The following is a 16,987-nucleotide window of genomic DNA, read 5'->3' on the forward strand; positions in this document are numbered from 1 at the left end:
CTATACAACTGACTCTCTCAGGTTTGCTTGTAGAGTCAAGAGGTGTTGGTTGGGGGCAGAATGTAATAAAACCTCATTAGTGATTTCTACAGGAACAACAACAATATTTTGCTCAGGGGTTTCTGGACAGCACCGTGCCTCTCTGTAATGTGACAGTGCCTCAGGATTAGAGGGCTGTTGTCTTGCCAAAGTTTCTAAAGCAGCTTGCTCCATTTCCTCAGCAAGCTCCGCATTACTCCCATAGAGAACCCCTAACCTTCGTGCAAGCAACCCTTCTTTTTCTGGTGAATCGTCACCTTCTTTCTTTCTCCCCATCTTCTTAGATCGATGCATAAAAGCTGCATGGCGTAAGCAGCGCCTCAGAAGATGGCTGCGGTAAGCCCTCTGAATAACCACAGCGGCCCTCTGCTCTTCTTTGTGGCGCACCGTTGTGACAACTGGTGCAAAGGTGTCTTTGCTATCCTTAAATTTTTCCTCAGTGCTATTCCGTATTGCTTCCATCTCCACTGTGTCTCCCAAGATCAACTGAGTGACAGCCATCAACACATCCAAGTAGTGGATCTTATCTCCAGCAACCAAGGGGAGATCCATTTCAATCAGCTGGAAGAGGTTGGGTTTGGCAACCTTCAGTGGCTCCTGCAAGGTATCACAAAAATCTGAGAGCTGGCTATACTCAATAAACTGAGTTCCATCAATGTCAAATTTCTCCCATGTCTCATTGAACATCTCAAAGTCTTCCTCACTGAGTGGCTCGCTGCTTTCCTCCTGTGCCACATTGAAGTTCTCTAAGATGATCGCGATATACATGTTGACCACCACCAAGAATGAGATGATGATGTAACTGCAGAAGAACACCATGCCCATGCCAGGGCTTCCACAGTTGCCCTTTACATTCGTGCCAGGATGCTCAAAGTCTGGATCACAGTCTGGAGGCTCCCGGTTCAGCATCGGAAGTAGAAGTCCATCCCAGCCTGCAGATGTTGTAATCTGGAACAAGCAGATAATACTTCCTCCAAATGTTTCAAAATTAAATATATCATCAATCCCAGCCTCCTTTTTGACATAGGCAAAGTTTGACATCCCAAATATAGAGAAGATGAACATATTGAGGAAGAGCAGGAGACCAATATTGAATAGAGCAGGTAGGGACATCATCAGGGCAAATAGAAGTGTCCGAATGCCCTTAGCTCCTTTAATAAGACGTAGAATCCTGCCTATCCTGGCCAGTCTGATCACCCTGAAAAGAGTTGGTGACACAAAGTACTTCTCAATTAGGTCTGAGAGCATTGTACCTGGAAGAAAACACACAGAAATGCAACAATGTATCAATATATCTGCTGGACCAAATTAGCAATTCACAGCTGTACTTTTAAATCATTAATTACCCACCAGCTATTGACAAGATGACCACGACAAAATCAAAAATGTTCCATCCATTGGTGAAGTAGTAGTGCCGCAGGGCAAAGACCTTCAACACACACTCTCCAGTGAAGACCACAATGAAAGCCACGTTTAACTTAAAGAGGAAATCCTCCTTCTCTGCACTTTGGTCATCTGTTTCCACCATCATGGACACCATATTGAGGCAAATGAGGACCATAATGAAGATGTCAAAGAATTGTTGACTGATGAAGTCAAACACTATGCCCTGGATTAGGTTCTGTAAAGGAGAGGAGGTAAATCGAGAGCAGTGAGGAACAGAAATACAAATCCAGGAAAGTCATTTGGCCTGTTAACACAAGTAGTGTGCAGAAAAGGTGAACATAGCCACGTTATGCATGCCGACGTGAAGCATCATTACTTCTGCTGATGTTATTCATACATGCAAGATTTCCAGTCTTGGACTGAACAATGTAACGCATTGCTAATACAGAAAACTAAAATAATCATAATGTCTTACCGTTGGACGGGGAATTGGCTTCTGTGGCTTCTTAGAACCAAGTTTCTTCATGGCTTCATAGTACTTTTTCTGTTCATCAGTCATAAAGATGTCTTCATCTCCAAAGTGCAGAAAAAGCAGAATTCAACTGTCATTATAGGAATTTAAATAATGTCACAAGTCTATGTGGTTTAAAGTTAGAAAACTGTACACTTGAAGAGGTTGAAGAAAACACTCAATGCTTTTGCACAGGCATTATTTCAGAGGCAAAAAAGTAAGCAAGCAATCAAGCAAGCAATTTATATAGCAAACAACTCCCAGCTGAACACAAAGTGCCGTACACTTGACATGCCAGAAATGATACATTGAATAAGTTAAAAAAAAAATAAAAATGAAATAAAGATAAAAAAATAAAATAAAAAATAAGATGATAATTAAAATGACATTTAAAATAATAAAATCAGCACATTAGATTAAAACAATAAAATCAGGGGCATACTGTGTCATATGCCAAGGAGTAAAAATGGGTTTTAAGACGTGTTTTAAAAGTGGACAGTGAAGGGGCCTCTCTAATGTGCTGGGGCAGATTGTTCCAGAGATTAGGAGCAGCAATAGAGAAGGCCCTGTCCCCTCTTAAACATTTAAAAACAAACATGAGAATTTTAAAATGAACTCTAAGATATACAGGCAGCCAATGGAGTGAAGCGAGGATTATGTGCTCTCTTTTACGACTTCTGGTTAAAAGTTGTGCAGCAGCATTTTGGACCAGCTGCAGACGAGAGAGAAGACACCGACTAACTTTAAAATACAGTGCATTACAGTGATCCAAACGAGATGAAATAAAAGCTGTTTCAAAATGCGCCTGGATAAAATAGGTCTTACCTTTGCCAAACGCCTTAAATGATAAAAACTGGACTTGACAGCAGCCCTAATTTGAGTGTCCAATTTAAAATCACTGTTCATCTTAAAACCCAGGTTTGTAACAGCAGATTTAAAATACTCTGCCAGGGGTCCCAAATCAATAGCGGAGGGTTCGCAAGGTCCGCTAAGACCAAACACAATCACCTCAGTTTTGCTTGAATTACATTTTAGAAAGTTTAGGGACATCCAAGATTTAATGTCTTCTAGACATGCTAGAAGTGGTTTAATAGAGAAGGCATCTTCTGCTTCAGAGGCAGATAAATCTGACAGTCATCAGCGTAGTAGTGTTATACTTATCTTTTTCTTTTGCCGACTAAAGTTGTCAATAATGACACCAATGAACAGGTTAAGTGTGAAGAAAGAGCCAAAAATAATGAAGATGACAAAGTACATGTACATGTAGAGGTTGATTTCGTAGGATGGTTGCTCTTCAACCTAAGTAGAAAAAATACAGGTGAATAAATGCTGAATCATCATCATTTGCTCAGTTATAGGTTATGCGATTTTCTTCAGTTGATTTTACAACGTAGGGTTGCAATGCATACATGCACTTCTAAGGAAATAATTGTAATTGGACTCATCGTAGCGATTTATTGCCCCAGATGAGGATTCCTATATGCAGTGCACCAGAACTTCAAAGATACGAAATCATTACCTCTCTTGAGTCGACAGCAGCATACATGATGTCCATCCAACCTTTAAAAGTTGCCTGCAGTCAGTGAAAACATTCATATAAAATATGTATCAGTAAACATGACTACAAATTTTCTTTAACTCAAACAAAAAACCTCACCACTTGAAGCAAGGACAGGTAGCCTTGTCCAACGTTGTCATAGTTGACTTTCACGTTGACCCAGCGGGCCTCCTGTGTAGCTTCTTTGATGGCCATGCAGTCGCTCCGGTTATTGACTTCAGTAATGGGGAAAAGCTCCTCCGATGTGGTGTTGATGCAGCGGTAGAACTTCCCAGCAAACAAATTAACTCCCATGATGCTGAAGATGAGCCAGAAAATCAGACACACCAGTAGCACGTTGAAGATGGAGGGAATTGCTCCAACAAGAGCGTTTACCACCACCTGCCCCACAAGACAAGACTCTGTTTAGAATTTTGCTATAGATATTCAGATTTATTTGATAATTTATTCAGCTGTAAGACCTGAAGTACTGTGCAAAGGCACCCAACCTTTCTCTATAATTTGTTAGCAAGATGGGAAATAGGTGGAGCAATTTATTGAAAGGTGCAAACATTCATGAGAGCACAGTATGTAAGGCACAAAAAGAGTTTTTAGACCCTAGCAACATTTAAAGTCAATATTTGGCATTGCCACCCATTTTCTATATTGTAGTCTGAGCTTTCTTAGGCAAGTTTTATTCTACTTTCTTTAAGGAGTCCTCAGGAGTAGTTCTCCAGGCTTCTTGATATCCCAAGCTCTTTGAATTCTCGGCGCCTTTTGTTTCGTTCTCTACCAATATGATCCCAGACTGCATGTCATTTTTTATAGACTCAGCTAAAGAAACATTATGTGCTTTTGCAATACGCTGCTAGAAACAAAGTGCTTAAAGATACAATTACAATTGATTCTTGGCTGAACTGTTATGTTTAGCCAAGAACAATACTGATCCTTTGAGTTGGATATCTCTTTTATGCTTGAATGATTCATAGGTCAGTCTTAAGTGACTTAACAAAGAAATAAACAAAATAAAAGGAAAGATAAGGTCACGTACAAGAACCTGACCAAAAATGAGTGAAGAAGCAGCCAATGTCCAAAGAAAAGCTTTGAACGATCTTCAGAAACCAAGAAAAACTTGCTCAAAAACACTTAAAAACAATAAGAATATCTCCTCCTTGGAGGCAAAAAAAAAAGGAAAGAATTGTTTTGGGCTATAACAATAAACTTACTCAAGTGAATAATTGCTTAGTTAGTCAACTGATCTGGGAAACTTACCTCAGTCACCTCTGTTACAGCAGCTGTGGTTTAAGCACGCATTCAACAAACACAGTTGGACAAAGCCATGCAAATTAGTACAAGAGTGCATTAAACATGACACGTTTGCATCTTCTAAATCAATGTTAAACATTCAAAATATTATAATGTTAACATTAAGAATTACACATTCTCTATGAAACAAGCATTAGCAGCCAATAACTTACCCTCATCCCTTCAAATCTTGATAGCGCTCGAAGAGGCCTTAGTGCTCTGAGGGTTCTGAGGGATTTGATTGGCCCAAGGTCAGAGTAGCCCATCCAGTTGGCAACTAAACTAATCAAGGAAATCTGTAGCAGAATCAAAACATTTCCCATTCAAGTGCTATCACAAAACCTTTCTGGCATAGGAGATGTATTATCACATACAGGCAAGCAGTGAAACTTACATCTACAATGAAAAAGTCTAGCCAACACCAGGCACTGGTGAAATAGGTCTTGAAGCCGTATGCAACCCATTTAAGGAGCATCTCGATGACAAAGATGTAGGTGAAAATCTTGTCAGCATACTCCAGAATAATTTTGATAGTTCGGCGCTTTTCTATGTATATATCTTCAAAAGCCTGCAATAAGAAAACATTATCTAGCTAGACGTGTCATGACATGATCAGTGTCTTAACACCATCATAAAATGGTAATTGTTTCTAAATCTGTTGCTGTTATAACAACACTCACAAGAGCTCCACTGCTGAGGAGGATCATAAAGATTATGAAGGTTTCAAACCAATCATGCTCCACAATAGTGAAGCAGGTCTTGCGGAGGTTCCACCATTTCTTGCCTTTGTCTTGGGTGATGTCCACCATTAGACATGGCCAGCGCCTCACACAGTCTAGGAAAAGTGGAACGTTTTACGATTACCTCACAATGTCAGGTTACAGCATGGGTACTTAAAAAGAATTTACAGTATCTTTTTGTTTTGTTTATTTAATAAAATTGTTGTTCATACTGTCAGTGAAGCACGCCTCTGGCTCCAGTGGCTCTGGCTCTTCTATTTCCGGTTCAGGCTCAGGTGGTTGATAGTCCGCTGTGCTGCATACTGAAGAATCCTCATCATTCCGAGCACCCATCAACTAGACAAGAATCACAATTAAAGCTCTTTTGCAAATGCATTATGCATTATGCAATCACACACATGAAAATAGTGGTAACTCAGCAGTGTGAGAACCATCCAACACAGAAGAATTTTAGCTGCAAATTTGAAAACAAAAAGTCACGTTGGGGTCTTTATGAATTAACCAATACAATTTATCTTTGGTGGTCAAGCACGTGTCTCCAAACTCTACATGGTCACATAAATGACAAAGCATAAAGACTGTGAAAGTATTCATATTATTATCTATATGTTGAAGTGATCCTAGCCGTAAGATAACAAAATATGCATTTCAATTTTTTTTAATTGTTCTTTCATTTCCAAATCAAAGAAAATAATCATTCTGACACAACAGATTTTTAGATTTTAAATAGAGCTCTGGCTAGGGTTCAAAGTTAGGTTTGAAATCATCACCAATGTTGACTTCGAGCTGTTAAAATGTTATTTTTAGATTAATATTAGATTTAAAGGTGGCAGTTATTATACAGTTATAATAAACTGTATAAGACTTTGGGTTAGGACAGAATATTCTCATCTGGTTTTCTTACTGTATTCTGTTGGCTATTTCTCTCATCTAAAATCTCAGAGTCATTATCATCATCAGTATCACTGGTTTCATCTTCATCATCCTCATCATCCTCTCCCAGATTTTCAAAGTCTGACTCTCCCTGGGCGATTGGCACACTAAGACTAAACTCTCCATCCACAATAAATCCAGAAGGCCGGCCTTCAACTAGGCAATCTGATATCCCAGCTTCCAATTTGAAAGTCTGACCGGTGTCCAAATGGTTCATTTCAATTCCTTCTGTTTTAGGGTCGACGTCATCAGTGGGGCCCTCGTCAGGCTCCTTGGGCTTTCTGCCAAGAGTCCGCAAGACAGTTTGAATAATGAACACTTTAAACCAGTCAATGCCCCGTGTGATCCTGCCGATGGCAATCTGGAGATTGTTCATCTCTCCGTCATCTTCTCCTGCAGAAAGGTTGTCTCCACTGAACGAGCTGAGGAGCAAGGCCAAGAAGAGGTTCAGCACCTGAGTTCAAAGAGTGATGAAGATAATCATGAATACGCACCATACGTACAGCCCATATTTCACACATAGAATTAACAACCAACTGTTGTTCCTTTTGTTTAGTGAAAATAATTATTTGACAGTGGAGATGGCGCCTGAATCAACAAGTCAGAATTAAGAATCATTACTGGACCGCGTAACAGTGATCAACAACAGTGATCCTTTTAAATGCAGATAAAAACAGAGGTTATTGTACTCGGCCCTGAAAATCTTAGAAACATGGTATCTAACCAGATTCTTCCTCTGGATGGCATTACCTTGGCCTCCAGTAACACTGTGAGGAACCTTGGAAGGACATATTGTTTAATATGTCCTTCAGTGCACATATTAAACAAATATGTAAGACTGCTTTCTTCCATTTGCGCAATAGCTCTAAAATTAGAAATAACCTGTCTCAGAGTGGCGCTGAAAACTAGTTTATGCTTCTAGGCTAGTTTATTACTTCTAGGCTGGACAACTGTAATTCATTATCATCAGGATGTCCTAAAAACTCCCTGAAAATCCTTCAATTAATCCAAAATGCTGCAGCAAGAGTACTGACAGGGACTAGAAAGAAAGAGCAGATTTCTCCTATATCGGCTTCCTTTAAGTGGCTCCCCATTAAATCCAGAATTGAATTCAAAATCCTGCTCCTCACATACAAGGTCTTAAATAATCAGGCCTCATCTTATCTTAATGACCTTGTAGTACCATATCACCCTATTAGAGCACTTCACTCTGACACTGCAGGCCTACTTGTTGTTCCTAGAGTATTCAAAAGTAAAATGGGAGGGAGAGCCTTCAGTTTTCAGGCCCCTCTTCTATGGAACCAGCTTCCAGTTCGGATTCAGGAGACTGACACTATCTCTACTTTTAAGATTAGGCTTAAAACTTTCATTTTTGGTAAAGCATATAGTTAGGGCTGGATCAGGTGACCCTGAATCCTCCCATAGTTATGCTGCAATAGACGTAGGCTGCCGGGAGATTCCCATGATGCATTGAGTATTTTACCTTCAGTCACCTTTCTCACTCATTTTGTGTTCATAGACCTCTCTGCATTGAATCATACTTGTTATTAATCTCTGGCTCTCTTCCACAGCATGTCTTTTATCCTGTCTTCCTTCTCTCTCCCCAGCTGGTCGCAGCAGGTGGCTCCTCCCTGAGCCTGGTTCTGGTTTCTTCCTGTTAAAAGGGAGCTTTTCCTTCTCATAGAGGGTCATATGATTGTTGGGTTTTTCTCTGTATGTAATTTCGTAGGGTCTACCTTACAATATAAAGTGCCTTGAGGCGACTGTTGTTGTGATTTGGCACTATATAAATAAAATTGAATTGAATCTCCAGTGATCTCCTGTGCTAACTTTGCTGAACTAAACACAAAAGTTTGGAATACCTCAAGCAGACATCATATATCATATTGTTCCTATGACGTCATGTCAATAAATATTATGTTGTCTGCCTCCTGTCTCGATTTCGTGGTTTCTATTTCCCAGGTTTAGCGGGAGATCACGGTTACACGGACCAGTGGGAACGCTCGCCTTGCTTATTCCAGTTTCAAAGATGTCAATAAGAAAATAAAGCTGATGAACAGGATGAGCTGCACAAAAACCAAACCTGACAAGGAAAGATCAAAAATGGATTTGATGATCTTTGATGAGTCGAAAAAATAACTGTGGTAGAGGTTATAGTGTTTTTTCAGGGTCCTGCTCCTAGTCTCCTGGAATATAATTCAGGTGATTTGCCAGTAGTTTCAAATTCCATGAGCTTTGTATAGCTCTGGTAACCTAATGAAATGAAACATTTCTTCCTTGTCTTAGAGGAATAGTGTGGCCTATAGGAAATGTACCTAGTCAATTTCTTGCAGAAAAATAGCTGAAAATAAAAACAAAAATTCAGAACAATTAAAACTGATTACTTTTGGTTTTATCTGAAGCCACAGCCAGCAGCTTGAGCTGATGTTATATTATTACTTGTTTAAGTTTTAATAAAAACTGTGCATAAAAGCTAGTGGTGATTTCATGCTCATTCAACCAGAGAAAATACTCTGCGTGATTCTCAGTTCAAAATAAGCCCCTCCCTCTATGCCAAGTTTATTCTAATTGGCTGCCCATCTCACATAGAATGATCATCCACCATTCTAACAGTAATGTATGACATAAAATAAATAAAAACATAATAAGTCCCCTTTAAATCTTCTCTGCTCCATATGCTGTGGTGTTGATGGCTCAATATGATTACCTCCACATCAATTAGGGTTCAATCTGCTATCAAATGACTTCTCCTTTACACCCAGACGCCCTGCCACCTGAGCTGTGCTCGCTCAGCTGTCCATGTTTGTTCCATCAGTGGCAGCATGCTTACTTGAGCCGGATCTTAGCGCATACTCAAGGTCAAAACCACTGCTTGGTGGCTTAAGTCATTTGATTTAAATAGAATCCCTGTCCTGTGAACCTTGTAAGTACATTATTTGCCTCATTATTAGAGCAAAAAAGTGTACATTTATGTGTTAAGTAAGCATGCTCAGGTTTAACAGTGGGTAAGTAAGAGTTTAAGATCCCAGAAGCCTCAACAATCTTGGCACAGTGTGCCTAACACAATACTTCAATCCTTGATGATGAGCCATTTCCTTTTTATTTCTATGAATAACCTGACAGGAAATGGATTTGGCTCTAGTCATTAAATATGATGCTGAAAAGATGTCTGACAGTGATCGTCTGTATGGCTTGTTTCGTGAGGCCAAGATAAAAAGGTCAGCGTTTTCATGCTGCAGACACTCCGCATTCTTCAGAAAGCATTACAAACCCTGAAGCCTCATCGCGAAAATTAAGCCAGACTCTGCATGAAAAGGTTTGTACAGCTCAATCAGTTCAAAGGCTGTTATGTTAAATTGTATATGTTGGACATTTAAATGTGATTATTTAAAACACAGTGAATATGTTCTGAATTCTTTTCATGAACATAAATATGTACTTCACTGGTCAGCAACTACAATAAAACCACTGACAGGTGAAACACTCTCCAGGGAAATAAATGTCACTCTGACACATGTCATCCATTGAGACCTCCAGTTAGGCAATGAATCCAATCAAACAACAAAAACTGCTCAGGAGCATCTTGAGGAACATGAAAAATATCAAAACACCCGTGAGAGGTGCCGCAACAAGCCTGACTCATGGATACTATACATCAACCCACAGAACCCAGAGGATCTGAAGTCTCGTACCACAGGTGATCCTGCACTGATGGGTCAGAATTTTCTTGGGTGCACGACGGGGCATGCACAATATAAGAGAGGTGGTTTTAATGTTTTGGCTGATTGGTGTAAACAGTTTTCCTCCAGCTCCAACAAAAAAAAGTTTCCCAAGTTTTTCCTTAACATACTCAAATATTTACCTCACAATCTTCTATGTGGATCACTGAAACAACTAAAACTTTCTTTCTTCAATCTGGAGATAGCATGCAGTTGTTGGACTCACCACTAGATTTCCAATGACCATGACCAACATGAAGACAACTAAACACATCCCAGTTCCGGCAACCTCCATGCAGTCCCACATAGTCTCGATCCACTCCCCACACAGGATGCGAAACACGATGAGAAATGAGTGGAAGAAGTCGTTCATGTGCCAGCGCGGCAATTCACAGTCCAAGGAGATCTTGCACACACAGTCTTTGTAGTTCTTGCCAAAGAGCTGCATGCCCACGACGGCAAAAATGAAGACGATGATGGCCAGCACCAAAGTCAGGTTTCCTAAAGCCCCAACTGAGTTACCAATGATCTTGATGAGCATGTTGAGAGTGGGCCAGGACTTTGCCAGTTTGAAAACTCGAAGCTGTCACCAAACATGCGACAAAAATAAATAAAGACATTTAGTAATAGCAGAGCAGGTAATTCCACTGTGTTAAACTGATGCAAAGAAATTCAATCAGTGTGTCTCACCAGACGGAATGACCTGAGGACTGACAGACCCTGAACATTTGCCAGCCCCAACTCCACCAGACTGAGTGTGACAATGATGCTGTCGAATATGTTCCAGCCAACTTGAAAGTAGTAGTAGGGATCCATAGCAACAAGCTTGAAGACCATTTCTGCTGTGAAAATACCTGTAAAAACCTTTTTTAAAAAAAGATAAATGTTTTGTTCACCCCTAAAATCTGAGCAATGTCTTTAAAGTATTTTAAAATGTTAGGTGGCACATACCAGATTCCCCACTGACAGCATATAGTCAAACTCCGGGGTCATGGGGTAGTGCTCCATGGCCATGAAGAGGGTGTTGAGCACAATGCAGATAGTGATAGCCAGGTCAACAAAAGGGTCCATCACAACAAAGTATACCCACTTTTTAAAGACCACCCAGGGGGTACAGCAGTCCCACTTCAGGAAAAGGTCAGCAAATTTGTACCAGCCAGGTGGGCATGGCCTCTGAGCCTCCTCCAACTCTAGAGAAAGAGGCAGAAAACAAAAGGTAATATTAAACCTCACTTAAGCCTAAACTTTCAACCTAAAGTCCAAGTCTTGTTGCTTCAGGTTATAGCTGTGCTGAAATAGATCTAGCTTAACACCATGTTTGACAGGAATCTCTGCTAAACACAATATTCTTAGCCTCATTATGATAAGCTCAAGACAACTCCACTGTATCGGCCTTGGATAAATTAATGAACAATGTTAACAACTGCTTGATAATCTTAGGAATTATTGCTCACACCAGAGCACCTAATGCTAAGCCTTGTGTATTTCTTCTTCACCCTCAGTGGCACCTGACACTTCCAGATACCTAGATTTCTCCACGCAGTATAAAAAAAGCATTACCCCGAAATAGAGGTTATGTTGTTGTGTCCTCAGCTTACATTAATCAAAGCTAAACAACATATCCTTCATTTTGTTAGTGTGATATCAATATTGTGTGTGTTCGGTGCTGTACCTTCCATGGCAGCTGCAGTGAGCACAGTCAGAGCACTAGCAGTTCTCTCTCTCATGCATGGTTCATCCAGTTGAAGCATGCTGTGAACGGAGCCCAGTGACTTCTCTCTGCGTTCATAATCCATGGCAGACTGTAAAATAGTTTGAGAATTTCTCAAAACACATGTAATTGCAGATGGACAAGGCAAAGGTTTTTAAAAACACTCATACAGGCACCACTAACTATAACTTACCTCGTTCATGGTAGGTGCTCTGATCATCAAACGTGGAACAATTCTCCCATTGCAATCTTTGACAATTTCATCACGGTCGAGGCTCTGTTCATCATCTGCCAAATCGGACCCAGTGTGATGGCTGAGCGAGTTCTTGCTGGTTAGAGTGCCTTGGCTACCGAGCATCTTAGCCTGATTGGCAGAAGATAAGTCATTCAGTAAGATGCCTCTGTTATTCCATTGGACAGTTTATAAAACCCTTTAAAATATGGCTCATCTGTAATTTTACAGTATAAAATATAACTTTACTACAATTTAGTACTGAATAGGTGACATTCCATGTCCCATCTGCCAGTCTTGGTAGCCAGGGATCGGTCCGTCAGGGCCTCCGCTCCTGGCCACCACCCGGCTCACAATGCACCCGACCGCAACGGTGCCACCTGCAGGAGGTGGTCGTGCAGGAAAATGGGTCATGTCCCTTTTTTGGACTGTGCCCGGCCGGGCACCATGGACCAAGGCTCGGCCACCAGACGCTTGCCCTCTGGCAAACTCTCCGGACCTAGCTCCAGAGTGGGGCCCTGGTAACCCTATCCCGGGCAGGGTGAACTGTTCCCTAGGTGTTCTTCTCATAGAGGTCTTCTGAATTGCTCTTTGTCTGGTCCCTCACCCAGGACCAATTTGCTATGAGAGACCCTACCAGGGGACAGAAGCCCCTGGACGACATAGCCCCTGGGAGCCCTGGGACACAAAACCCCCTACACCAGGATAAGGTAGCAATTCCCTACCCTCACCTATGGTCACGAGCTGTGGGTAGTGATCAAAAGAACGAGATCGCGGATACAAGCGGCAGAAATGGGCCTCCTCCGAAGGGTGGATGGCCTCTCCCTTTGAGATAGGGTGAGAAGTTCAGCCATCGGGGAGGAGGTCAGAGTAGAGCCACTGCTCCTCCACATCAAAAGGAGCCAGCTGAGGTGGTTCGGGCATCTGACAAGGATGCCTGCTGGGCCCTCCTGGCTGAGGAGTTCCAGGCATGTCCCACAGGGAGGAGGCCCTGGGGCAGACCCAGGAAACACTGGAGAGATTATATCTCTCGGCTGGCCTGGGAACGCCTTGGTGTTCCCCCGGACAAGCTGGAGGAGGTGGCTGGGGAGAGCGAGGTCTGGGCTTCTCTGCTTAGGCTGCTGCCCCCGCAACCCAGCCGCAGTTAAGCAGAAGAAGGTGGAAGGATGGATGGATAATACTGAATAAAAAAAAGAAAACAAAGTTTTTACTATGAGCCATAGGATGGCAAAAACCAGTACTGGGATTTTGGCCAAAAGGCTTCAAGGTGAGACTAGTTTTGACCTGTAATAATGCTCTAAATGGTTGAACACATGGACAGCATGAGAAGTTATTCTAAAGTAATATAAATTTGGCAATGAGTCAGGGATTGCTGGGACACTAAATCCAAATAGTTGTGGTTAAAAGTGGTTGTTGTGGCACATATTTTGTGTCTTATACACTTTGCATCTTCAGTTTTATTTTGAATTTGATCCAGGCAAAGACCAACTTCTTCCAGTCATCCAGGAGGAATTTAGTGTTAATCAGTGCATTTTTCAGGAAGGAAAAAGCACAATGTCACAAGGCAAAGTAAATAATAGTTTTGAATCTATGACCAAGAGTCTCCCTAGATCACATCCCTTGAAGAGCACCCAGTGCCAGAAAGAACTGCGTATAAAGAAGGAGGTTCAACACTGTAAATACTGTCTCTGTGTATAAGTTTGATTTATTTGCCAATAATAGTCTTTGAAACTTGCATCAAAAATGCTTTTGATTGTTTTTGAAAAAAAATAATAAATCAAGCAAATGAAACACAGATGTGTTGGCCATTTGTTTTAATCAGTTTTTGAACTAATTCTGATTCAGTGTAACAGGCCGGTGCAAGTTACCTGCTCTTGATTCTTGACTTGCTCTAGTAGCCGCTGGAACTCCTCCTCTTTTTCGATGGCCTCTTGCCGAGTTGCCTGATTCTGTTCGTCATAAGCCATGGCTACCACAGCCAGGATAAGATTGATGAGGTAGAAGGAGCCCAGAAAGATAACGACTACAAAGAACATCATGTATGTCCTACCAGCTGCCCTCATGATCTGTTTTAAGAACAGAAAAGAAGCTACGAGAACTAAGGACACATTTCTTCACAATACATTTTTTAAATTAAAGCATAAACTGTAATGAAGCAAATGAAAGAAGAGCCAACCAGCTGAAAAAGGTTCTCCCAGTAGTCCTGGGTCATGAGCCTGAAGAGGGCAAGGAAGGCCCAGCCAAAAGAATCGAAGCTGGTGTAGCCAAAGTTTGGGTTCCTCCCAGCCTTCATGCATGTGTATCCTTCGGGGCACTTCCTGTCAGCAGAGAAGAAAAGTTATCCAACTACATCTGGACTCCCAGCCTCCAAATCACACTTGCAACCTTTTTAAAACTTCAATTAAGACTCATGTCTGCACTGAAACTCCCCTACCCCAAATAAAAGACAAAATTAGCACTGTAGCATCTTTGTGGTGATACGCACCCAGCATCGGAGCTGTTTCCACAAATCAGAGCATCTTGGCTGCCTTCCAGAAAGTACTGATTCTCTATAATCAACCAAAAAAAGAAATTGGAAAAGCTACACCTTTACACCACTGTGGACAATATTGATTTAAAATTACAGATGAAAAACTTAGAGATGAGATGAAAAATACCTGAGTTTTCAATATATTCAGTGAAATTGAAGGTGCTGTTGGTATATGTATTATTTAAGCCAATGGTGTTGTTGAAGTCCACTGTGTTATTGAATGAAGAGGTGCCGTTAAAGATTTCAAACATGGTGTCATTTGTTTGGATGGGCCATCGCACACATTTCTGTCGCAGGTTTCCCATAAAAAGCTGAAGACCAACGAGTGCAAAAACCGCAAGGGCGAAGACTGTCAGAATCATCACGTCCCCCATTTTCTTCACTGACTGGATCAAAGCAGCCACAATTGTTTTCAAACCTGACAAAACACAATTGATACATGAGTGGTCTATATTTGGAAGTCGAATATCTCAAAAACCAGTAAAAATAATGTATCATTACTGTACTGAGTTCAGTTAAACTATTAGTGTTATATTAAAACAGAAAGCATACCAGGAATCACAGTAATTGTTTTAAGGGCTCGAAGCACACGAAATGTCCTCAGAGCAGACACATTGCCGAGGTCAACGAACTCAGTGACGTAACTGGGAAAAGGCACAAACATATCAAGGAAATGGTTTCTGTGCCACCCCGATGTAAGCAGAGGTCTCATCATAAACCATGAAAATAAAACAAAAATATTGGCAGCGGCTCTGTGTTCGTGTGTTTCAGATTTTTAACAGATGCACCTATGGTAATTTGAAAATCCTAGGTGACTTCCTTCTTGAATTATCGCATTCACAAACTTGGGTGTCTATGTTGCCCACCCACCCGGCAAGGTGACGACAATACCCCATCAGAATTTTACAGCTGAGGTGTAAAAAGGGAACCACACTAGCAGCTAATAAGACAGGTACACTGTATGGGATGTTCTGATGTAATGAAGCAAATGGAAAAACATTTGGTTTTAGTCAGTCTTTCACTAAAACCAAATGTCTTTGTTGGATAACCTTCAGTGGTTATATTGCACCAGCAAAAAGAGTGTAGTTCCTACTGTCATTTAAGTACGAACAACTATTTACCAAATGCATCTACATAGTTTAAATAAACACATAAGCAGATACTTACGCCATGCTGATCACCATGAAATCCAGCCAATTCCATGGATCTCGAAGGAATGTAAAAGATCCAACACAGAAACCTCGAGACAACACTTTAACTGTTGCCTCAAAGGTATAAATACCAGTAAAGACATACCTAGAAAGAAATTAATCAGAATTAATTATCCAAAATACTGTGTGAGGTGTGACGTGTGAATAATCAGTGATGAGCTACTTACTCAACAGTTTTACTCCATGCTGGTGGGTTGCTCATCGTCATGAACACGCAATTCGATAGAATTGTAATCATGATGAACATGCTAAATAATTTAAGTCAGGATTAAGGAAGCGTACAAGAATACTGTCATACCATTCAAACTAAAATACACTCAATAAATCAAAAGGATATGAATGTATGAGAATTTTGATGGCTCCTCTCCTAACCAAACTAAAGGGGCTCAGAATGTAGCACGCCGGTTCTGCGTTGAACCTGAAGATCGTGTTTCCTTTGGTGATCACAATGAATGTCTGAAAAACACAAAATTATCTATAAAGTTTGTAATTTTTTGCACAAAAAACAACATTTCAATGAATGCTCTAAGAGACCCTGCATGGAGCTGCAATGTCACATTTTAAGATACAGTCAAGTTTATCAGAGCCTGAGTGTGCAATGTGTTTGTGTGCTTCAGCAGAGCTTTTTCTTCCATGTGTGCTCATACTGACTTTCTGTGTTTCATAGAAGGGGTCTATGTCCTCCAGGGGTGTGTTGAGCAGCTCTGGTGGAGGGTCCCCATAGATCATGGGCAGACCCTTGCCTGCCTCCAGATCAGCATTCGGGGTTGCTGGTTCTTCCTCGTCATCAGCCTTTACTTCTGCTGCCTTTTTCCTTTCCTCCTTGAGCCTCTTGATCTTCGCCAGTGATTCCCGAGTAAAGGGGCGAAACGCATCGGTGCCTGGGGGAGGAAGCAGCGGCGCCATCTTTGCATTGCGAAGGGATACCGCCTTGCCGGGGTTTCCCTAGAAGGAGCTGGAGGGAGGACAGTGAATGAACAGAGAGAATATAAAACAACCATAGTTTTTTAAATAGGTCCAGGTGTCACATGCAGATAGGACATACAAAAACCTTCAAGACAAAGCAAATCAAAACATGAGCTTTACAAATTTACATAACCCGTATAACATTGCCTTTTCTAACTAACAATATG

At 41.1% G+C, this 16,987-nt stretch overlaps 1 protein-coding gene across 1 annotated transcript; it reads right to left on the reverse strand.

Annotated features, from left to right (window-relative positions):
* On the reverse strand, positions 1–16,760 carry scn4aa (sodium channel, voltage-gated, type IV, alpha, a). The gene is made up of 25 exons (XM_063481929.1): positions 16,506–16,760; positions 16,192–16,310; positions 16,022–16,111; positions 15,811–15,939; positions 15,196–15,287; positions 14,771–15,061; positions 14,599–14,662; positions 14,290–14,431; positions 13,982–14,179; positions 12,075–12,245; positions 11,843–11,972; positions 11,122–11,360; positions 10,861–11,034; positions 10,397–10,753; positions 6,423–6,905; positions 5,731–5,854; positions 5,459–5,613; positions 5,173–5,346; positions 4,952–5,074; positions 3,594–3,875; positions 3,456–3,509; positions 3,098–3,235; positions 1,901–2,005; positions 1,390–1,660; positions 1–1,292 (listed from the first exon to the last, which is right to left on the reverse strand). The coding sequence occupies exons 1-25, from the start codon at positions 16,758–16,760 to the stop codon at positions 1–3; spliced, it is 5,652 nt and encodes a 1,883-aa protein (XP_063337999.1).
* Positions 16,761–16,987: the final 227 nt, after the last annotated feature.

The sequence above is a fragment of the Pelmatolapia mariae genome, linkage group LG8 (assembly GCF_036321145.2).
Source record: "Pelmatolapia mariae isolate MD_Pm_ZW linkage group LG8, Pm_UMD_F_2, whole genome shotgun sequence".
Classification (NCBI taxonomy): domain Eukaryota; kingdom Metazoa; phylum Chordata; class Actinopteri; order Cichliformes; family Cichlidae; genus Pelmatolapia; species Pelmatolapia mariae.